The sequence below is a fragment of the Scyliorhinus torazame genome, chromosome 7 (genome assembly GCF_047496885.1).
Source record: "Scyliorhinus torazame isolate Kashiwa2021f chromosome 7, sScyTor2.1, whole genome shotgun sequence".
Taxonomy (NCBI): domain Eukaryota; kingdom Metazoa; phylum Chordata; class Chondrichthyes; order Carcharhiniformes; family Scyliorhinidae; genus Scyliorhinus; species Scyliorhinus torazame.
The window spans coordinates 22,710,800-22,734,966 of record NC_092713.1 but is presented as its reverse complement, the minus strand read 5'-3'; the positions used below and the strand labels follow the sequence as shown (position 1 = coordinate 22,734,966).

The 24,167-nt window shown below is 51.6% G+C and overlaps 1 protein-coding gene across 1 annotated transcript in view; it reads right to left on the bottom strand.

The window, feature by feature from the left end:
• Positions 1-2,919, bottom strand: part of LOC140426082 (calcium-activated chloride channel regulator 1-like) — a 39,379-nt gene extending 36,460 nt beyond the window's left edge. The window contains exon 1 of the mRNA XM_072510421.1: positions 2,725-2,919. Within this exon, the coding sequence (XP_072366522.1) occupies positions 2,725-2,886 (162 nt within the window). The 5' untranslated portion in view covers positions 2,887-2,919. The remainder of the gene's footprint in view (positions 1-2,724) is intronic.
• Positions 2,920-24,167: the final 21,248 nt, after the last annotated feature.

Genomic DNA, 24,167 nt, shown 5'->3' with positions numbered 1-24,167 from the left:
AACGGACCACACAAAGAGCTATTGCGAGCTCCAAAAGTCATTTGCTTTTGAGTCATCACGATCTGCAGAGAGAAAGGCAGAGTTATCGTTTCGAGTCTCTATGGTTCTTCAGAACATATTGGACCCACAAGGTCAACTCTGTTTCTCTCTCCACAGACGCTGCCAGACCTGCTGAGTTTTTCCATAGCATTCTGTGCTTACTTCAGATCGTCAGCCCCTGCAGTATTTTGCTTTCATTTCCTTTTAAGTTGTTTATTTTCAAGGCTGAGGAGCCCACTTTTGTTAGTGCGTGATCGCCTTTGGTTAAAACAAAACCAGATTTCTGGATGCTAATGTCAACGAGGGATTTGGAGACAGTGAGGGAAAGTATGGGTGGCACGGTAGCACAGTGGTTAGCACTGTTGCTTCACAGCGCCAGGGACCCGGGTTCGACTCCCGGCTTGGATCACTGTCTGTGCGGAGTCGGCACGTTCTCCCCGTGTCTGCGGGGGTTTCCTCCGGGTGCTCCGGTTTCCTCCCACAAGTCCCGAAAGACGTGCTTGGTTGGTGAATTGGACATTCTGAATTCTCCGTCCGTGTACCCGAGCACGCGCCGGAATGTGGCGACGAGGGGATTTTCACAGCAACTTCATTGCAGTGTTAATGTAAGCCTACTTGTGACAATAATAAAGATTATTATTATTAACATGGCGAAGGGGTAGATGGTCAGCCATGATCTGTTTAAATGGCGGCACAGGCTTGATGGGCCAAATGGTCTGCTCGTGCTCCAATGTTCCTAACCTGCCTAATTATGGGTGGTTGAAGAGGCACTGCGAATTCTTCCCACTTGGCTCCAGATAATTGCCACCCTATTCAGTGGGGGTAATTCTGGCTGGTTAAGCAACGGGAAGACACTCTCTGCTGGATAATTTGGGATTCTGGATGATTAAATTCCCGGCGTAGCCCTGTGCACAATTTGGGAGAATCATAAACTATGTTGCTCGTCAAGCTGAAGTTAAGCAGCCTGGGATAACGAGCTGCCTTCCCACAGGGGAAAGACTGCGCAATCCATATGGGCTCAACTAAATGCCGACCTGCACTGTTTGGAGAACTTGAAGCAAGTTCATGGGTTTCACATGTTGCAGGTGATTGAAGGGCTTGACAGGGCGGCTGCAGAAATCTGGTAGGAGAGTCCAGAACATGGGGCTTACACTTAGACACAAGCAATCCTGGGTGACCTCAGGAAGCACTTCTTCACACAAATGTCAGGATTGGGTCTGATACGCTTTTGTTTGGCAAGGGCATTAAGGGTTGTTAAATGAAGATGGGTATGATGAAATTAAAACTACGGGTTAGCCATGGTGTAACTGAATTGTCATGATGTGGAGATGCCGGCGTTGGACTGGGGTGAGCACAGTAAGAAGTCTTACAACACCAGGTTAAAGTCCAACAGGTTTAATTCGAATCACTAGCTTTCGGAGCGCTGCTCCTTCCTCAGGTGAATGAAGAGGTGGGTTCCAGAAACATTTATATAGACAAAGTCAAAGATGCAAGACGATACTTTGAATGCACGTCTTTGCAGGTAATTAAGTCTACAGGTCCAGACGGAGCAACTGGAGAGAGGGGTAATCACAGGTTGAACGAACATCACACAGCCATCACCAGGCAGGAATGTTCCCTTCCAGTCGGGGAACACTTCAGCAGTCAAGGGCATTCAGCCTCTGATCTTCGGATAAGCATTCTCCAAGGCGGCCTTCAGGACGTGCGACAATGAGGAATCACTGGGCAGAAACTTATAGCCAAGTCCTGCACACATGAGTGCGGCCTCAACTGGGACCTTGGATTCATGTCGCATTACATTCGCCCCCCACCATCTGGCCTGGGCTTGCAAAATCCTATCAGGTGCCCTGGCTTGAGACAATTCACACCTCTTTAACCTGTGATTAACCCTCTCCCCAGTTGCTCCGTCTGGACCTGTAAAGACGTAATTACCTGCAATGACTCGCATTCAAAGTATCATCTTGCATCTTTGGCTTTGTCTATATAAATGTTTCTGGAAACCACCTCTTCATTCACCTGAGGAAGGAGCAGCGCTCCGAAAAAGCCATTGATTCGAAACAAACCTGTTGGACTTTAACCTGGTGTTGTAAGACCTCTTACTAACTGAATTGTGTAACAGGATCGAGAAAGCCGACCTCTGTGAGCCGATAGAACCTTGGCTGGTCACAAAAGAAAACTTGTGGAATGCCAGGATTGTTCCCTTTCAATTCTTTGACCTCCCATCCATTGACTCCGTCTACAACTCCCGCTGCCTTGGCAAAGCGAGCAGCTTAATCAAAGACCCCTGCCACCCGGCTTACTCACTCTTCCATCGGGCAGAGGATACAAAAGTCTGAGAAGACGCACTAACAGGTTGAGAAACATCTTCTTCCCCGCTGCTACCAGATTCTTGAATGACCCTTTTATGGACTGAACTGATCTCTCTACGCATCTTCTCTGCTGAGTAGCACCACATTCCGTATGCTTCACCCGATGTCTGTGTATTTATATTGTGCATTTATCGTATGCCCCATGTTTTTTTATGCATGGAGTGATCTGTCTGGACTGAACGCAGAACAATACTTTTCACTGTACCTCGGTACACGTGACAATAAATCTAAATCTACCTTCAACCTATAGTAACGTTGATTCAAAATAGTGAAAAGTAGTCAACAGCTGCATTGAAGGCTCAGTTAACGTTCCTACCTGAATTTTGATGATGAGGTTTGGATCCTCTGGAAGATCAGGGTTAATAGCAATGACAACATTATCGTAACCATTATTCACCAGCTTCACCCCTGAACATTTTGTAACAGACGCAGCGATAAGAAATCCCACAGTCAGGAGGTGAACCCCTAAAGATTTCATTCTCTGGAGCCGAACTGAAACCTCTTCTACTCCCAAATGATGACACTTGGAAAGTTAAACTAATTTATACTCAACCGGATCAAGGTGTTTTCGGGCACTTATGAATTTTACGACTGAAATCTGACGTCATATAAGGAAATCACCATCGACAGTTCCTTAATTTAGTTCTTTAATGTGTTACCCATTTATCAGATAGGTGCTATGAGGGTTGATTTGTTGGTGGTTGACGAAACCAACAGTGACTCAGATTTTCACTGACGAAGCTAATGCGCACAGTCAGGAATCCTCCTGGTTCCCCTGCACCCGCCTGAGGAAAATGTGGAGGGGATTCTCCACTGCCCGACACCGGCAACGGGATTCGCGGTCGGGCGGAGAACGTCGTGTGGGACAGAAAATGGGATTGCCACCTGGCGCCGATTTTGACGGGATGCTCTGGTCCCCCACTGGTGGCTGCATCGAGGTTCGCGCCCCCCCCCCCCCCTACCCCCAGTTGGCAACCCCACGCAAAGCTGTGTTTTGCATCGATTTGCCTACGATAAATGTGTTGGGGACCTGCTGCCCCATCCTCTCAGGATGCAGTCACGTGGGCGTGAATCGGTGCAAGTATTTACGAGCGGGGCCCGGGCGCCATGTCTGTTGGGGCGGTACAAGAAGCGAAGAAAACTCTCAAAACTGTTCAGCTTTGCTGAGGGGGTGTCTGCCTGGGCCTCAGGGAGTGGCTAGGAATATGACTTGGTGACAAGACCATGCATTGGGGGAGTCCCCTTCTGGCTTGGGGTGGTGTGGCTCAGACCCCCATTGCTGCAGTTTGTCATATAACCCCCCACCCCGCCCCCTTACAGTCTCCTGGCTGTTCACACTGCTGACTGCTCACTCAGAGAGCTTCTGGTCATGTGGGAACCCACCCAGCCCTCCCCTCTGGAAACCCTCATAACCCAGCAGTATCATCAAGTGGATGGGGGTGATCATGTTCTGCTGCTGACCCACCGGCCACCGGCTCTCCTCAGTGCTCTCCCCAGAGGTGCAGCCACACAGCAGAGGAAGCAGAGGAAGCAACCCCTCAGGACCACAAGCTGTCTCCAAGTGCTGCCTGTCCACAGCACCCCTGATCTCATCCATCCTGCCCCCAAACCGGAAACCTGGCCAGCTGTCTGTCATAACTTGTGTGTTACACCCAGGCCCCACATTTTTAAAAAAATGTGGGCGTCGCTGGTTAGGCCAGCATTTATTGCCCATCCCTGGTTGCCCTTCAGAAGGTGGTGCTGCCTCCTTGAACCGCTGCTGTCTTTGAGGTGTAGGTGCACCAACTGTGCTGTTCGGGAGGGAGTTCCAGGATGCTGCCCAAGCAACAGTGAAGAAATTGCGATACATTTCCAAGTCAGGGTGGTGAGTGACTTGGAGGGGAACCTCCAGGTGGTGGGGTTCTCTGTTACCTGCTGCTCTTGTCCTTTTAGATGGTAGTAGACGTGGGTTTGGAGGGTGTTGACTAAGGAGTCTGTGCGAAGTCTGCACATCCTCCCCGTGTGTTTCCTCCGGGTGCTCCGGTTTCCTCCCACAGTCCAAAGATGTGCAGGTTAGGTGGATTGGCAGTGATAAATTGCCCTTAGTGTCCAAAATTGCCCTTTGTGGACTTCCGGGTGCGGCTATGCAGAGCTAGGTCGCATATTCGGCAGCTCCCGCTTGGAACGGACTTTTGGGCTCTTTTACAGGGCCCCCACGGCATTTGTTTGACATTTCCCGGTGTGGCAGGAAGACTGCAGCATTCCCCTGACGGTGTCCCCCAGGAATGTTGTGTCTTTTGGCTACCAGACCCGGCAGAAACAGTGAATGATTTGGCTTGAGCTGCAGCAGTAGACGAGGGCCTCTTCCAGCATGCAGGCGGGGGAAGGGCAAGCTTAAAGCTGCAATCTGGCTTGACTCTATCAAAGGTGAATTCTGGCAGCAGAGGGAACAACTGTGAAAAGATCTACCAGGGCCATTGAAGAAGCAGGGACGAGGCTTCTGGTGGCGGCCATGGAGGAGTAGGTCGCGCATTCGGCAGCTCCCGTCTGGAGCCGACTCTCAGACCTTTTTCAGGAGTTTCCATCGACTTTTTGGGGCAGACTGGTGAAGCAAACACTGCCAACTTATATGAAACGGACCAGAAGTGTAACGGCCAAAGGAGCGGCACTGGAGCAATGGGAGAAGCGAGGGAAAGAAAACAAAATGGCGGCGGCCAGGGACAAAGGGGAGCTGCAGGAGTTCATCAAGCGCTGCTTCGAGGAGCAGCGCGAGGAGATGCGCAAAAAGATGTTGGCGCCTATGCTTTCGGCAATTGAAGGACTCTGGATCACGCAGAAGGCCCACGAAGCTAAGATCCAGGAGATACAGAAAAGAGTCAGTCAGAACGAGGACGAGCTTGTGGGCCTGGCGGTGAGAGTGGAGCAGAACGAGGCGTAGATGTACGAGGCAAGTTTTTTACGCAGAGGGTAGTGGGTGCCTGGAACTCACTACCGGAGGAGGTAGTGGAAGCAGGGACGATAGGGACATTTAAGGGGCATCTTGACAAATATATGAATAGGATGGGAATAGAAGGATACGGACCCAGGAAGTGTAGAAGATTGTAGTTTAGTCGGGCAGTATGGTCGGCACGGGCTTGGAGGGCCGAAGGGCCTGTTCCTGTGCTGTACATTTCTTTGTTCTTTGTTCTTTGAGGCGCTACACAAGAGGTGGGCGGAAAGACTCGAAGACCTGGAGAACAGGTCGAGGAGAAAGAATCTGCGAATCCTGGGTCTCCCTGAGGGAGTGGAGGGGGCCGATGCCGGGGCATACGCGAGCACAATGATCGGGGCGCTGATGGGCACGAAGGCCCCTTCGAGGCGCTGGAGTTGGACGGGGCACATTGGGTGCTGGCGAAGAAGCCCCAGGCAAATGAGCCGCCAAGGGCGATGGTGGTGAGGTTCCACCGGTTCACGGACAGAGAGTGGGTCCTGAGATGGGCCAAGAAGGAGCGGAGCCGTAAGTGGGACAATGCAGAGATCCGAATATACCCGGACTGGAGCACGGAGGTTGCAAAGCGGAGAGCGGGTTTCAACCGGGCCAAAGCGGCGTTGTACCGGAAAGAAGTGAAATTCGGAATGCTGCAGCCAGCGCGACTGTGGGTCACATACAAGGGCCAACACTATTACGTCGAAACGCCTGAAGAGGCGTGGACCTTTGTACAAGCCGAAAAGTTGGACTCTAACTGAGGGTTTGTGAGGGTGGGGGGGATGTTTTGGGGTTTGATGTGTGATGGTTGTTGTATATAGGGGGTCAATCACGCGCAGGAAATGTTACATGGGCTGGGGGAGAGAGACAAGGCCGCGACAGGACCTGCGCCAGAGGGGGCGGAGCGGGCTTTGGAAAGCGCGGGGTTTTTTCCCGCGCGCGGGAAGAAAGGCGGGAAGGGGAATGAAGGAATGCATATGGATTGGGAGACTCCCACGCAGGAAGGTCAATGGGACGGCAGGAGAAGCCGGGGCCAGCAGGCGTCAGCTGACTTACGGGAGTGACATGGGGGGAGCAAAAAAGCTAGACAGGGGTCTAGCGGGGGCGAGGGGAGGGGGGTGAAGGGGGGGGGGGAAAGGGTTGCTGCTGCACTGGCCGAAAGGGAATGGGACACAGAAGAGGTGGTCGGGACGGGGGTCCCCCCTCTGGGGGACTGGAGGGTGAGGGAGGCGTGGACACGGGTCTGGCCCAGAAAAGAAGATGGCTAGTCAGCGGGGCGTGGGGGGGGTGAGAGCCCCTCCAATCCGGCTGATAACGTGGAATGTGAGGGGCCTGAATGGGCCGGTGAAGAGGGCTCGAGTGTTCGCGCACTTAAAGGGACTGAAGGCGGACGTGGCCATGCTCCAAGAGACACATCTGAAGGTGGCGGACCAGGTCAGGTTAAGAAAGGGATGGGTAGGACAGGTATTCCACTCGGGACTGGACGCGAAGAATAGAGGGGTGGCAATATGGTGGGAAAGCGGGTGTCATTTGAGGCCAAGACTATTGTAGCGGACAATGGAGGGCGATATGTAATGGTGAGCGGTAGGCTGCAAGGGACGTGGGTGGTGTTGGTAAACGTATACTCCCCGAACTGGGATGATGCAGGATTCCTGAAGCGCACGTTGGGGCGCATTCCGGACCTGGAAATAGGAGGCCTGATAATGGGAGGGGACTTCAATACAGTGTTGGATCCAGCACTGGACCGCTCCAAATCAAGGACTGGAAAGAGGCCGGCGGCGGCCAAGGTACTTAGGGGGTTTATGGATCACATGGGGGGAGTGGACCCATGGCGGTTTGCAAGGCCGCAGGCCAGGGAATTTTCTTTCTTCTCCCATGTACACAAAGCCTACTCCCGGATAGATTTCTTTGTTCTGGGTAGGGCGCTCATCCCGAGGGTGGAGGGGACGGAGTATTCGGCTATAGCCATTTCGGACCATGCCCCGCACTGGGTGGAACTGGAGCTGGGAGAGGAGAGGGACCAACGCCCGTTGTGGCGGCTGGATGTGGGACTGTTGGCGGACGAGGTGGTGTGTGGGAAGGTGAGGGGGTGTATCGAAAGGTACTTGGAGGCCAACGACAATGGGGAGGTGCGGGTGGGTGTCGTATGGGAGGCGTTGAAGGCGGTGATCAGGGGAGAGCTAATTTCCATTAGGGCTCATAGGGAGAAGACAGAGGGTATGGAAAGGGAGAGGTTAGTGGGGGAGATTTTGAGAGTGGACAGGAGATACGCAGAGGCCCCGGAGGAAAGATTACTTGGGGAAAGACGACGGCTCCAGACGGAGTTTGACCTGTTGACCACAGGGAAGGCGGAGGCACAGTGGAGGAAAGCGCAGGGGGCGACCTACGAGTATGGGGAAAAGGCTAGTCGAATGCTGGCACACCAGCTCCGTAAGAGGATGGCAGCGAGGGAAATAGGGGGAGTCAAAGATGGAAGGGGAGCCACGGTTCGGAGTGCAACAAAAATAAACGAGGTATTCAAGGCCTTTTATGAAGAGCTGTACAGATCCCAGCCCCCAGCAGGGGAAGAGGGGATGAGACGATTCCTACATCAGCTGAGATTCCCGAGGGTGGAGGAGCAAGAGGTGGCTGGTTTGGGGGCACCAATTGGGTTGGAGGAGCTGAGAAGGGTTTGGGGAGCATGCAGGCAGGGAAGGCCCCGGGACCGGACAGATTCCCGGTGGAGTTCTATAGGAAGTATGCAGACCTGTTGGCCCCGCTACTGGTGAGGACCTTTAATGAGGCAAGAGAGGAGGGGACCCTGCCCCCGACAATGTCGGAAGCGACAATTTCTTTGATCCTAAAGCGGGACAAGGACCCACTGCAATGTGGATCGTACAGGCCGATCTCGCTCCTCAATGTGGATGCAAAGTTGCTGGCAAAAGTGCTGGCCACGAGGATCGAGGACTGTGTCCCGGGGGTAATCCACGAGGACCAGACGGGATTTGTAAAGGGCAGGCAACTAAACACCAATGTGCGGCGGCTCTTAAACGTGATAATGATGTCATCGGAGGAGGGAGAGGCGGAGATAGTGGCAGCTATGGACGCGGAGAAGGCCTTTGACCGAGTAGAGTGGGAGTACCTCTGGGAGGTGCTGCGTAGGTTTGGGTTTGGGGTAGGGTTTATCAATTGGGTTAAGCTCCTTTACAGAGCCCCGATGGCGAGTGTAGTGACGAACCGGCGGAGGTCGGAGTACTTTCGACTGTACCGAGGGACGAGGCAGGGGTGCCCCCTGTCCCCCCTGTTGTTCGCATTGGCGATCAAACCATTGGCCATGTCATTGAGGGAGTCTAATAAATGGAGGGGGGTGGTCCGAGGGGGAGAAGAGCATTGGGTGTCGCTATATGTGGATGACCTGTTGCTGTACGCGGCGGATCCAATGGAGGGAATGGTGGAGGTCATGCAGACTCTAAGGGAGTTTGGGTAGTTTTCGGGCTATAAGCTCAATGTAGGGAAGAGTGAGCTCTTTGTATTACAGGTGGGGGACCAAGAAAGAGAGATAGGGGTCCTACCGCTGAGGAGGGCGGAGGGGAGCTTTCGGTATCTGGGGATCCAGATAGCCAGGAGTTGGGGGACCCTACATAAACTGAATCTGACGAGGTTGGTGGAGCAAATGGAGGAGGATTTCAAAAGATGGGACATGGCGGGTAGAGTGCAGTCGGTCAAAATGGTGGTCCTTCCGAGGTTTCTGTTTGTGTTTCAGTGCCTTCCCATCGTGATCACTAAGGCCTTTTTTAAGAGAGTAGGCAGGAGTATTATGGGGTTTGTGTGGGCGAATAAGACCCCGAGAGTAAGGAGAGGGTTCCTGGAACGCAGTAGGGACCGAGGAGGGTTGGCACTGCCAAACCTGGGGAGCTACTACTGGGCAGCAAATGTGGCGATGATCCACAAGTGGGTTATGGAGGGAGAGGGGGCGGCATGGAAGAGGATGGAGATGGCGTCCTGTAAAGGAATGAGCCTGGGGGCGTTGGTGACGGCACCGCTGCCGCTCTCGACGACAAAGTATACCACGAGCCCGGTGGTGGCGGCAACGCTAAGGATCTGGGGCCAGTGGAGATGGCACCGGGGTGCAATGGGAGCATCGGTGTGGTCCCCGATCAGGGGTAACCACCGGTTTGTCCCGGGGAAGATGGACGGGGGGTTCCAGACCTGGCATCGGGCGGGGATTGGAAGAATGGGGGACCTGTTCATCGACGGGACGTTTGCGAGCCTAGGGGCACTGGAGGAGAAGTTCGAGTTACCCCCGGGAAATGCCTTTAGATATATGCAGGTGAGGGCTTTTGTGAGGCGACAGGTGAGGGAATTCCCGTTGCTCCCGGCACAAGAAGTTCAAGATAAGGTGATCTCGGATGTATGGGTCGGGTGGGCAAGGTGTCGGAAATACACCAGGAGTTGAAAGAGGGGGAAGCGCTGGTAGAAGAGTTGAAGGGTAAATGGAAGGAAGAGCTGGGGGAGGAGATCGAGGAAGGTCTGTGGGCTGATGCCCTAGGTAGGGTTAATTCCTCCTCCTCGTGTGCCAGGCTCAGCCTGATACAATTTAAGGTGGTCCACAGAGCGCACTTGACGGGGGCGAGGTTGAGTAGGTTCTTTGGGGTAGAGGACAGATGTGGAAGGTGTTCAGGGAGCCCGGCGAACCATGTCCATATGTTTTGGTCATGCCCGGCACTGGAGGGGTTCTGGAGAGGAGTGGCGGGAGCAATATCTCAGGTGGTGAAAGTCCGGGTCAAGCCAGGCTGGGGGCTAGCAATATTTGGAGTAGTGGACAAACTGGGAGTGCAGGAGGCGAAAGAGGCCGGCATTCTGGCCTTTACGTTCCTAGTAGCCCGGCGAAGGATCTTGCTAATGTGGAAGGAGGCGAAGCCCCCCAGCCTGGAGGCCTGGATAAATGATATGGCTGGGTTCATAAAGTTGGAGAGGATTAAGTTTGCCTTGAGAGGGTCTGCGCAGGGGTTCTACAGGCGGTGGCAACCGTTCCTAGACTACCTCGCGGAGCGTTAGAGGAAGGTCGGTCAGCAGCAGCAGCAACCTTGGGGGGGGAGGGGGTGGAGAGGACGTCCTGGGAGGGGGTGGAGGGGGGGGGGGAGGGGGGACTGCCTGGGAGGGTGGATGAGCAAGAGATAACATGAAGGGTTGGGGAAACTGGCACGTCCGGGTGAGGGCCAGTGTACAAAGCTGTGTCAATATATCATTTTGCCATGTCTATATCTTGCTCTGTGCGATTTCTCGTGTTTTTTTTGTTACGGGGGGGGGGGGGGGGTTATTGTTTGTAAGGGAGAAAAATTGTGTTAAAAACTTTAATAAATATATTTTTAATTTTTAAAAAAATTGCCCTTAGTGTTGGGTAGGGTTACTGGGTTATGGGGATAGGGTGGAGGTGCGGATCTTGGGTAGGGTGCTCTTTCCAAGAGCCGGTGCAGACTCGATGGGCTGAATGGCCTCCTTCTGCACTGTAAATTCTATGAGCCTTGGTAAGTTACTGCAGTGCATCTTATAGATGGTGCACACTGCTGCCACTGTTCGTCGGTGGTGGAGAGTTTGAATGTTTGCGGAAGGGGGAGCAATCAAGCGGGTTGCTTGTCCTGGATGGTGTCGAGCTTCTCGAGTGTTGTTGTCGTTGCACTCATCCAGGCAAGTGGAGAGTATTCCATTGCACTCCTGGCTTGTGCCTTGTAGATGACAGGCTTTGGGGAGTCAGGAGGTGAGTTTCTCGCCGTAGGATTCCTAGCCTTTGACCTGCTCTGGTAGCCACAGTATTAATATGGCTAGTCCAGTTCAGTTTCTGATCAATGATAACTTCTAGGATGTTGATTGTGGGGGATTCAGCGATGGTAATGATATTGAATGTCAACATCACATTGCAGCTACGCTCCCAGCAAACACGCACATCCTTCGCTCACCCCCGTCTGCAGGACCTGCCCGCAAACCAGCCTCTTAGCATGGAGGCGGCTGGCAAAGGACGATCACCGTCACCACCACACAACCAGGTACCACCTTGTTGGTGGGAAAACACAAGGCCCACCCAGTGGGGAGACTCACAGCAGATCCCACTAGGGAAACAGGACAGGGGTCACAGAGCTTATCACTAACAGGGGTAACGGCAGCCACCGGTACCCTTGTTGACAGGGAAAGGTGGTGAGGATAGAGGATCCCCCACATCACAGACCAAGTGCTGCACACTGATGTGGACAGGGGTGCAGGGCAGATGACATCATGTCGACGGGGCCGGAAGGGGGGGTGAAGGGCGGTTGGGCGAAGGAGGGGAGACATATTGAGGGTGGCACAGCAGTACAACTCGGTGAATTTGAATTTGAGATTTGAATTTGTTTATTGTCACGTGTACCGAGGTATAGTGAAAAGTATTTTTCTGCGAGCAGGTCATTTAGGACATGAAACGAAAATAAAATAAAAAGAAAATACATAACAGGGCAACACGAGGTCCACAATGGAAATACATAGACACCGGCATCGGGTGAAGCATACAGGAGTGTGGTTTTAATCAGTTCAGTCCATGAGAGGGTTGTTTAGGAGACTGGTAACAGCGGGGAAGAAGCTGTTTTTGAATCTCTTTGTGCGTGTGGCCATGTAACCTGGTGGCTTTGAATGGTCAAGGAAATCCTATCATTCTCCCCCACACCAATCCCCACACCAACCTCCCCAACGTCCCGTTCCCACCCAGCACAACACATAACCGCAGCCAATCCTTCACACCGGTCAGACAGAGGTTAGAGGCAGGTCGGACTGGTTGTTCAAACGTGTTTGATGGTGACTATATACAATGGTGTGCTCAGTCAAATTCGGACTCCCGGAATCCGGTGCGGGGGCGGGGGGCGGGAGCAGGTCTTCGTGCAGCCAACTTCTTGGCGAATCCCAGCCCCAACGAATCAGATGCCATCGGGGCCGGGAAGTGCTGGTATTTCTTGTGAGCAGAGTGCTGACCCATTTGCATCATCTGAATTTTGACTAAACAACGCTCCCAGCGGGAACGCAAATTCAGTTCCAACGGGAGGACATAGCCTCCCAAACGGAGAAATCAGCCCAGTGCCTCGAATAGCAGGATCTCCAATTCCATCCCACCCCGCTCCCAGATGCAGATCGGAGGCGACCACAGGGGCTGCTGAGTGCCAAGGTAAACCAATTAAAAAGCCCATTTCAGATCTCTGGGGCTTCGACCAAAATATTTTGTCAAATATTAGGCCCTTTTGTCTTCATCCCTCACACCCCCACCGACTCCCCATGCCCATACATGCCAACCCATGCCCCGCACCCACTATGGCCCCTGTAGCACCAATGGAACTTAGCAGCAAAATGTGCATGTCCCCACCCATTGCCCTTGCACACCCTATGCTGACTCTTCCAGTATCGACCATATACGGACCTCAGGATGTGAAATATAATGAAGTTTCATTGTAAAGTTTAAAGTGCGGCAGTAAATGTTTCAGTGAGGCTCACTAAAGTGTCTTAGTAGCTACATATACTCACACAGAGGACCCTGTCCTTTCCAGACAGGATCACATCCATTCATTGCACCTTTTCCAACTAAACAAAAGGTTGAGGCCAGCCATTCCCTGGTTCATTCCCCATGGCAATGCCTTGACCAATCAGAGTCCTGTCTGATTTTGATTTGAACAAATTAACAGTTAACTGTTCCCTGGTGCATTCTCCATGGCAGCTCCTGTACCAGAGCCCACTTGCCTGGAGCCAGCACTCTCTTCTCATGCGGTATAAATTGTTGTTCCCTTTGCTATTGGTGTCCAGAAAGAGGCACTTGGGATCCAGACTACGCCAGAGTGAGATGCAGATTGAGTGAGGAGTTCAGAATTTGGCTCAGGTGGTAATTAAGTGCAGAGGGGGAAACAGATGCTCCTTTTTCTATTTTTTGTCGGCCACCAGTTGATGCGTTTCTTTCCTTGTCTCTATGTGAATGCAACTTTCTGTTGTCTTATCTGTATGAATTAATTAATTAAATAACTGAAGTTGGACAGAAATCGTAGGTGTTAAGAACCCTGCTGATGTCAAATGGTAGAGTTCCCAAACCCAGAAGGGTAACTTCGAACACCTCAAAGTTCTTAGTGGTGAGAAAATACTGTGAGAAAAATATATGAATCAGGGAGGAATAGTCCAGTGATTGTGTGATCAATTGAACATAGAACATACAGTGCAGAAGGAGGCCATTCGGCCCTTCAAGTCTGCACCGACCCACTTAAGCCCGCACTTCCACCCTATCGCCTGTAACCCAATAACCCCACCTAACCTTTTTGGTCACTAAGGGCAATTTATCACGGCCAATCCACCTAACCTGCACGTCTTTGGACTGTGGGAGGAAACCGGAGCACCCGGTGGAAACCCATGCAGAAACGGGGAGAACATGCAGACTCCGCACAGACAGTGGCCCAGCAGGGAATCGAACCTGGGACCCTGGCGCTGTGAAGCCACAGTGCTAGCCACTTGTGCTACCGTGCTGCCCTGAATTGGTAAAGAATATTTATTAACTTAAAACAAAAAACACACGGCAAGGACTATAATGCACGACAACATGTAAGTACCCTGATGGCTATACACGCACAGTATTGCAGGAAATTACCCTCAGTTCCAACTACCTACCTTCTCTGAACTCTGAGATGTACCTGTGGTCCCAAACCACATCATATAACTCTACGAGCTAAATCCAGTAAATAATTACCACGCACTGGTTTTGCGACCACCATGTTTGGGAAAACCGTCTTCAGTTTCAGCAAAAGCAAAATCTGCCTGTTTAAGAATAACTTGTTTCCGAGAGACTGTTTCTGCGGCTGGCTCTGGCTGTGTCTATGTTTGTCTCTGTCTCTACTTTCCCCCAGTCGTTATGATATGGATATACCATTTTATCCACCATTGTAATTCCACTACCAAATTTAAAGTCTCGTTTTCAATTGTAGAATACTTCTGTTGATGATGATTTAAGTTGCTTGAGGAATACAAAATACCGATTCCAAATTTATCTTCCTGTAACAACGCAGCTCCCATGCTGTTGAAGAGCAGCTTATTATTCAAAATAATCTCAGGCGACTCAGGTACAGAACGATCGTTTATTTGGCCAACACATTGGGAGAGCACGACCTCCGAGATTGTCTCTGAAGCAGGACCCTACCAAACTGAGAAATCATTGGACATTTATACATTGAAAAGCATGTACACATAGAGTTTACAGTACAGAAGGAGGCCATTCGGCCCATCGAGACTGCACCAGCTCTTGGAAAGAGCACCCTACCCAAGGTCAACACCTCCACCCGATCCCCATAACCCAGTAACCCCACCCAACACTAAGGGCAATTTTGAACACTAAGGGCAATTTTATCATGGCCAATCCACCTAACCTGCACATCTTTGGACTGTGGGAGGAAACCGGAGCACCCGGAGGAAACCCACGCACACGCGGGGAGGATGTGCAAACTCCGCACAGACAGTGACCCAAGCCGGAATCGAACCTGGGACCCTGGAGCTGTGAAGCAATTGTGTAATCCACAATGCTACCGTGTTGCCCAATGTATGTGGTGCATTGTTTAAATTCCGCGATTGCTTGTTTCCGATTCACATTACACAACGAGTCAGAGTGCCCGTTGTTCCAAGAATTATCTGTCTGCCCTATCTCTTCGAGGCTCCTTCCAATCACTCCCTGGTGCTTGTTGCTGAGTTTTATTTATACTAGCTGGTTGTTTAACGACATAAGCACCAGCCAGCTGTGCCAATGTGTGCCTCTATCACCTCAGCAAAGACCTGGGGTGGTGTCTGTTACCCTGAGTGTGGAATTTTACTGAACCTTTTCAAAAACAATAATACAATTTTAAATCCCTCTAATAGTCCCTTTAGTGCATTACATAGAGTACCTAATCACTTTTGCCATCATTGTGGTGGACTTCTCCCAGCAAACCACAGGAGATCCAAGGACTGAGTCAGTACGCAGAACATTGTTTTAAAATTCTGATCTTGCCTGCATAGGTTAATTGTTAAACATTACCCAACAGTTTGTCAGTAGCTTCAAACTGCCTGTTCTTTTAAAAAGTAAACAATCTTGCTGGAGGTTTCTGCTGGTATTAGCATTTGACTAACATGTGACTTTACTCTAATGCTAATCTTAGCACTCGTGTTAGCACTCTAGTGTTAGATCTATTCCCTCTTTTACTAAATCCATTAATTCACTCTTACATCCTCCCGAATAAATTGGTGTCATAACCCATACTTATTATTTTCCTCTTACAGACACCGATGTCGCTAGCGCCCGCAACCATTTTCCACTGTTTGTTATAATTTTGGGTTGCTAACACTGGCTTTTTGTCAACACAGTTTTCAAAAGTTGGAATGCTGTTTGTCAGTCCCCCGTCCAGTTGCATTTCTTGTTCTTCTTCAAAAGTTCTGCTGGTGATGCAGCCACATTGCTGAAGTTTGGCGCAAATTTACGATAAAATCCATTAATTCACAGAAATCTTAAAATCTCTTCTTGTTGTAGGTTGTGGGAAATCCCAAATGGCCTGTATTTTTGCATCTCGTGGAGCCATCTGACCATGTGCCACGATATGTCCTAAATATGAAATTGGAGCTTTAGCAAATTCGCTTTTTGACAAATCCATGCCTAGATTAGTTGATTTTAAGCGTTCAGACAGGTCTTTGGACAGACGTTCTTCCGAACGTTGACTAAACACCCCTAAATCGTGAATGTACACCACACAGTGACTCAGTTCCTGAATAATATAATTTGTTTGTTTCTGAAATGTTGCGGGTGCATTCTTCATTCCGACCGACATAACTTTAAATTTATAGGCCGGGATTCTCCGACCCCATGCTGGGTCAGAGAGTCACCGGGAGGGGCGGGGGGCCCGAGAATCATGCCACGTCGCCCTGACGGCGGCTCGCCGATTCTCCGGCGCCGATTTTCGGGCACCCACGGGATCGATGCCATGTCGGGCGGCCCCCCCAGCGCTTCTCCGGGCCTCGACAGGCTGAGTGCCCGCCGAGTTTGGCCAAATCCCGCTGGCGTGGGTTGCGTATGGTCCCACCCGGCAGGACCTCGGAGTTCTGTCTGCGGGAGCCGCCCAGGTGGGGGGGGGGGGGGGGGATCCGACCCCGGTGGCCTGGCCCGCAATCAGGCTGGTTCCACAGGGGCCTATGTTCCTCTGCGCCAGGCCCCTGTAGGGGTCCATCATATTGCCTGGGGGTTGGCGGGGAGACGGGAACCCTCGCGCATGCGCGAACTCGCGCCAGCCGTGGCCCGCCGGCTTTCGGGCGCTGGAGCTGTGGACACCACTCCGGCACCATACTAACCCCCTAGGAAGGGGTGGATAGATGCCAGTTGGGGCCCGCTGATGCCGGACTGGCTCGCGCCACTTTTCACGTCGGCATCAGAACTTGACTGCTGGACTGGAGAATCCCGGCCATAAAGTTCATTTGGCATCACGAATGCTGAAATTTCCTTCACCCTCTCGGACAAAGGGAGTTTCCAGTGTGTGATGAATTTAGTGATGAATTTAGACTCTCCAATTCATCTAATGCAATCCCCAACCGTGGTGTCGGAAACAAATCCATCTTGGTGACGACATTCACTTTCCTGTAGTCCACACAAAGTCTTTGTGTTCCATTGGGCTTCGGCACCATTACAATAGGTGAACTCCAATCACGAGAACTTAATCAGTGAGGTCATTTTGTTTTGTTTTCTTTAGGGATAATTTAACACGGCCAATCCACCTACCCTGCACAATTTTGGGTTGTGGGAGGAGACCGGAAGACCTGGAGGAAACCCATGCAGACACGAACCACAGACAGTGACAGTCACCCAACTGACAGTCACCCAAGGCTGGCGTTGAACACCAGTCCCTGGCGAGTAATGTCATTTGGAGCATGAATGGAAACATAGAAAATAGAAGCAGGAGGAGTCCAATGGAGGAGCCTGTTCCACCATTCATTATGATCATGGCTGATCATCAAGTTCAATACCCTGATCCCCCCCCCTCCCCAAATCCCTTGATCCTTTTAGCCCCAAGAGCTATATCTAATTCCTTCTTGAAATTACACCATGTTTTGGTGTCAACTATTTTCTGTGGTAGAGAATTGCACAGATTCACCATTCTCTGGGTGAAGAAATTTCTTCTCACCTCTGTCCTAAAAGGTTTACCCCTTATCCTCAAACTATGACTCCTAGTTCTGGACTCCCCACCATTGGGAACACTCTGTCTGAATCCACCCTGTCTAAACCTGTTAGAACTTTGTAAGTTTCAATGAGATCCCCTCTCACTCTTCTAAAGTCCAATGAATGCAATCCTAACCTAACTCTCTCATATAACAGTCCGGCCGTCCCAGGAATCAGCCTGGTAAACCTACTCCCTCCACAGCAAGAACATCCTTCCTCAGGTAAGGACACCAAAACTGCACACAATACTTCAGGTGTGGCCTCACCAATGCCCTATACAGTTGCACTAAAACATCTCTATTCCTATACTCAAATCCTCTCGCTAGGAAGGCCAACATACCCTTTACCATCTTTACTGCCTGTTGTGCCTACACGCTTATTTTCAGCGCCTGATGTACGAGGACACCAAGGTCTCGCTGAGTATCCACCTATTTTATTTCCACAAATACATTTATAAGACTGCAGTAACTCTTCCAATTCCCTTCAGCTCTTATCTGGAAGATAACTTAACAAGCTGATTAAATTTTCCAGTGCTTCCTCATTCCCCAAATGAATTAGAGGAAAGTCACTTTCAGATTTTAACCCTTCCTCTTCTCCCAGCTTTATTACTACCAAGACCTCATGCTTGCTCTCACCCCCTAGCCACCCTACAGTGCAGAAGGAGGCCATTCGGCCCATCAGGTCAGCACTGACTCTCTGAAAGAACACTCCATCCAAGCCCACTGCCCAACAATATCCCAATAACCCCTTAACCTAACCTACACGACACGGTAGCACAGTGGTTAGCACTGTTGCTTCACAGCTCCAGGGTTCCAGGTTCGATTCCCGGTTTGGGTCACTGTCTGTGCGGAGACTGCACATTCTCCCCATGTCTGCGAGAGTAGAGGATACCGAGTATTCGGCAATAGCCATTTCGGACCACGCCCCGCATTGGGTAGACTTGGATATTGGGGAGGAGAGGGACCAGCGCCCGCTGTGGCGCTTGGAGGTGGGGCTGTTGGCGGACGAGGAGGTGAGCGAGCGGGTCCGAGGAAGTATAGAGAGGTACTTGGAGACCAACGACAAAGGGGAGGTACGAGTGGGGATGGTATGGGAGGCACTGAAGGCGGTGGTGAGGGGAGAGCTGATCTCCATCAGGGCCCACAAGGAGCGGAGGGAGCGGGGGGGAGAGGGAGAGGCTGGTGGGGGAGATAGTGAGGGTAGACAGGAGGTATGCGGAAGAACCTGAGGAAGGATTGTTGAGGAATAGGCGCAGCCTCCAGGCCGAATTCGACCTGGTGACCACCAGGAAGGCGGAGGTGCAGTGGAGGAAGGCCCAGGGGGCGGTCTATGAGTATGGGGAAAAGGCAAGCCGGATGCTGGCGCATCAGCTTCGGAAGCGGGACGCAGCTAGGGAGATCGGGGGAGTTAAGGACAGGGGAGGGAGCGTGGTGTGGAGTGGGGTTGGCATCAATGGGGTCTTCAGGGACTTCTACGAGGAATTGTACCGATCCGAGCCCCCACGGGAGGAGGGAGGGATGGGCCATTTCCTGGACCATTGTGGTTTCCAGAGGAGGAAGAGGGACTGGTGGCGGGACTGGGGGCCCCGATTGGGCTGGAGGAGCTGATCAAAGGGATAGGAAGCATGCAGGCGGGGAAGGCACCGGGGCCGGACGGTTTCCCGGTCGAGTTCTATAAAAAATATATGGACCTGTTGGGCCCGCTGTTAGTTAGGACCTTTAATGAGGCAAGGGAGGGGGGGGCTTTACCCCCGACGATGTCCCGGGCACTGATCTCCTTGATCCTGAAGCGGGAGAAGGATCCCCTGCAATGTGGGTCTTACAGACCGATTTCCTTGCGAAATGTAGATGCCAAGGTGCTGGCGAAGGTCTTAGCCACGAGGATTGAGGATTGTGTGCCGCAGATCATCCATGAAGACCAGACGGGGTTTGTGAAGGGGAGACAGTTGAACGCGAATGTGCGGAGGCTTTTGAACGTTATCATGATGCCGGCGAGGGAGGGGGAGGCGGAGATAGTGGTGGCGATGGACGCTGAGAAAGCCTTCGATAGGGTAGAGTGGGGGTACCTGTGGGAGGTGCTGAAGAGGTTCGGGTTTGGGGAGGGGTTTGTCAGGTGGGTTAGGCTGTTGTACGAGGTCCCGATGGCGAGTGTGGCCACAAATAGGAGGAGGTCCGAGTACTTTCGGTTGCACCGAGGGACGAGACAGGGTTGTCCCCTGTCCCCCCTGCTCTTCGCACTGGTGATTGAACCCCTGGCTATGGCACTGAGAGAGTCGAGGAACTGGAGGGGGTTGGTGCGGGGTGGGGAGGAGCATAGGGTGTCGCTTTATGCGGACGACCTGCTGCTGTATGTGGCGGACCCGGTGGGAGGAATGCCAGAGGTAATGAGGATGCTTTGGGAATTCGGGGACTTTTCGGGGTACAAGCTCAATATGGGGAAGAGCGAGCTGTTCGTAGTTCAGCTAGGGGACCAGGAGAGGGGGATTGGCGAGCTCCATCTAAAAAGGGTGGAGAGGAGTTTCAGATATTTGGGGGTCCAGGTGGCCAGGAGCTGGGGGGCCCTGCATAGGCTTAACTTTACAAGGCTGGTGGAGTAAATGGAGGAGGAGTTCAAGAGGTGGGACGCGTTGCCGCTGTCGCTGGCGGGTAGGGTGCAGTCAATCAAAATGACGGTGCTCCCAAGGTTTTTGTTCCTGTTCCAGTGCCTCCCCGTGTTTATCCCGAAGGCTTTTTTCAGGCGGGTTAACAGGAGTATAATGGGCGCGAGGGACTCCGAGGCTGAGAAGGGTGCTCCTGGAGCGGAGTAGAGATAGGGGGGGCTGGCGCTGCCCAACCTCTGTGGGTACTACTGGGCCGCCAATGCGACAATGGTGCGCAAGTGGGTGATGGAGGGGGAGGGGGCTGCATGGAAGAGGCTGGAGACGGCGTCCTGTGTGGGTACGAGTCTGGGGGCGCTGGCAACGGCACCGCTGCCACTCCCTCCAAGGAGGTATACCAAGGTGGTGGTGGCGGCCCTCAAAATTTGGGGGCAGTGGAGGCGGCATAGGGGGTAAGTTAGGGCCTCGGCGTGGACCCCATTATGGGGGAACCACCGGTTCGCCCCAGGAAGAACAGGTGGAGGGTTTTCGGGGTGGCACAGGGCAGGCATACGAATGTTGGGGGACCTGTTTGTGGACGGGAAGTTCGCGAGCTTGGGTCAGCTGGAGGAGAAGTACGGGCTCCCCCCGGGGAACACCTTCAGGTACTTACAGGTAAGGGCGTTTGCCAGACGGCAGGTGGTGGAATTCCCACGGATACTGCCACACACAGTACAGGACAGGGTGCTCTCGGGGGGGTGGGTGGGAGTGGGGAAGATCTTGGAAACTTACCAGATGATGCAGGAGGAGGAGGAGGCCTCGGTGGTGGAGTTGAAAGGTAAGTGGGAGGAGGAGTTGGGAGAGGAGATCGAAGAGGGGATGTATTCAGATGCCCTAGGGAGGGTGAACTCTTCCTCTTCATGCGCAAGGCTCAGCCTCATACAGTTTAAGGTGCTGCACAGGGCACACATGACCGGGACAAGGATGAGCAGATTCTTTGGGGGTGAGGACAGGTGTGTTAGGTGCTCAGGGAGCCCAGCAAATCACACCCATATGTTCTGGGCATGCCCAGCGCTGGAGGGATTTTGGAAGGGCGTAGCAAGGACGGTGTCGAGGGTGGTAGGATCCAGGGTCAAACCGGGCTGGGGGCTCGCAATATTTGGGGTGGCAGAGGAGCCGGGAGTGCAGGAGGCGAAAGAGGCCGGAATTCTGGCCTTTGCGTCCCTGGTAGCCCGGCGAAGGATTCTCCTTCAGTGGAAAGATACGAGGCCCTCAAGCGTGGAATCCTGGATCAGCGATATGGCAGGGTTCATTAAATTGGAGAGGGTGAAATTCGCCTTGAGGGGGTCGGTACAAGGGTTCTTTAGGCGGTGGCAACCGTTCTTAGACTTCCTGGCAGAACGCTAGACATTGGTCAATAGCAGCAGCAGCTCGGGGGGTGGGGTGGGGGGGGGGTTTACTTTATTTTTGTTCATGTTATTTACACTGGAAGGGTCTGAGGGGGTGCATACACCTGTTGTCTTAAGTCGGGGTGTTAATGTTAATTTATTATTTCGGTACGGGGGGGGGAGGGGTTTGGGTGGTTGCTTTTTTAGATTGTGTTTTGTACTTAACCCTGTTGGGTTCTTTTTTCTTTCTCATTTTGTTATTGATATTTTATGAAAACCTTTAATAAAAATTATTTTTTTTAAAAATATCCTAAAGACATAAACTGACAGTAAGGGTAAATAGGATTGTGCGCCTCGTACAACGTGTTCAGGCGCTGACTTGGGAATTGGGCTCTTTTAAAGTGACTTTTCTGACTTAAAAGATTTTTAAAAACTCATTATAGCCAAGAACTGCTAAGCCTTCTGATTCTGCACTCTCTGGGTATTGAAGCTGGACTTCCACGGGATTTAATGGAGCCTTCTGATACAGCACGTAACCCACGCACAGGAAGAACGTGCAGACTCCGCGCAGACAGCGACCCAAGATCCTGGAGCTTTGAAGCAACAGTGCGAAAGAAATCACATCAAATGAACAAATCCTGAGCGTGTCACAAAGTGCTTCATGAATGCAAGATTATCTGGAAGGTAAAGTCACCATAGTCCCAGATAACCATAGGCTTGCCCTTTGAGGGGGTAGAGCTGACTGGTGGAAATTTAACCTGAGGGTCACCACGCCTCAAGAGAGGGGCAAGGGTGAGAAGGCGGGGCTTTCATGAATAACCTCAGCCAGTACGGGAATTGGCCCCACGCTGCTGGCCTCGCTCTACATGATGAACCAGCTGTCTAGCCAAGTGAGCTAAACCGGCCCCTGTCCAATGTAAAAAATTGAGGTGCCTAATATGACCTACCAATATTTGCCTCACCTCTCCAATAATTTAAATCCCCCTTCCAATTCTGTATCAATATTGGGCTGATATCATTCCTGTCTGACTGGCAGCTGGGGTGCTACAACCATTAGACATCCAACAGCACCCAACGGGTTGGACTCATCTGTGGTATTACCTCCCACCAATCCTGTGGCATCAATTCACAAAACCCATCCAATTCACTAATGTTCTTCAGGGAAGGAAATCTGCCGTCCTTACCTGGTCTGGCCTACATGTGACTGCAGACCCACAGCGATGTGGTTGACTTGTAGCTGCCCCCTCTGGAGAGTAAACCTTGAAACATTGTTATTGCATAATACAACCAGAATATATACAATCATGTAACTTTTTTAAAGTACCTATCAACAAGTACCATCTAAAATGCCACGTACAGTAATAAAACATATCATGTGAACTTTGTACAAAAATTCTTCCCCCTCATTTAGAAAAAGGAGACTATTTTCTCGACTATGCAAATATCTTTTAGAAAGATTACTGAGCCTGAATTCAGATTCTTTAACAAAATCGAAGGGCAGACTCTCCTTTTTGTTGCACCAGGCACAGAATCGGAAATGTGATGAAGGGGCATTGCATCAGTCTCCATCCCAACAATACTGCCCCACAATGGTGAAAGGGACCACAAAATAACATTAACTGGGCCTGCATTACAGGTTTCCCCTAAATAACGTATGCAGTCTGAATATGTGGGGCAAAACAAGACAATCCCTGATTTCACAAAAGCAAAGTACTGGCAAAGAAACCTTTTAACGGAAGTTTCATCCCTGTCTGAATGTTCTTCTCTCAGACTTGCGAGGAACTCAAAACAAAACCTAGTTATCGGGCTTATATCAGATCCCACCCATGGTCCAGATGACCTGTAGACATAGAACACAGAACATACAGTGCAGAAGGAGGCCATTCAGCCCACCGAGTCTGCACCAACCCACTAAGCCCTCACTTCCACCCTTTCCCCTCCTCACCTTTTTGGACACTAAGGGCAATTTAGCATGGCCAATCCACCTAACCTGTACGTCTTTGGACGGTGGGAGGAAACCGGAGCACCCGGAGGAAACCCACGCAGACATGGGGAGAACGTGCAGACTCCGCACAGACATTGACCAAGCGGGGAATCGAACCTGGGACCCTGGTGCTGTGAAGCCACAGTGCTCACCACTTGAGCTACCGTGCTGCCCTGAATCTTTGAAGCATCCAGATTAAAAGAGGAGTGAACATTCCATCATATGTAAAGTGGATACACTGCACAATTGACTTCAGTAAAATGACCTAGATCAGTGTTTTCCAAACTTTTTATCTCCAGGGCCTTTTGACAGCTGGCCAACCTTAGGCCCACGCCAGCCGACCTTCGGGAACCATGACCCGTACGCTTGCCCAGTCTATCATGAGTCAAGGCAGTTTTGAGTCAGTGTTTTCCTGTCCCAGGCAAGGGAGGGAAAGTAAATCATCTAGTTTTCCTGTTCTTAATCACTATACAGTAGCCGCTGGTGCATTGAATTTACATCAACATTGATTAAGGACAGGATCATATATGCCTGTGACGTCCTCCCGTCTATAAGGATTCAGTGTCCAGGGTCACATATGAAGGATAGTTATTCATGGGAGATACCGGAGGCAGCACGGTGGCGCAGTGGGGTGACAAAAAAGGTGGTGGTGGACCAGAAGAAGGGAGGGAA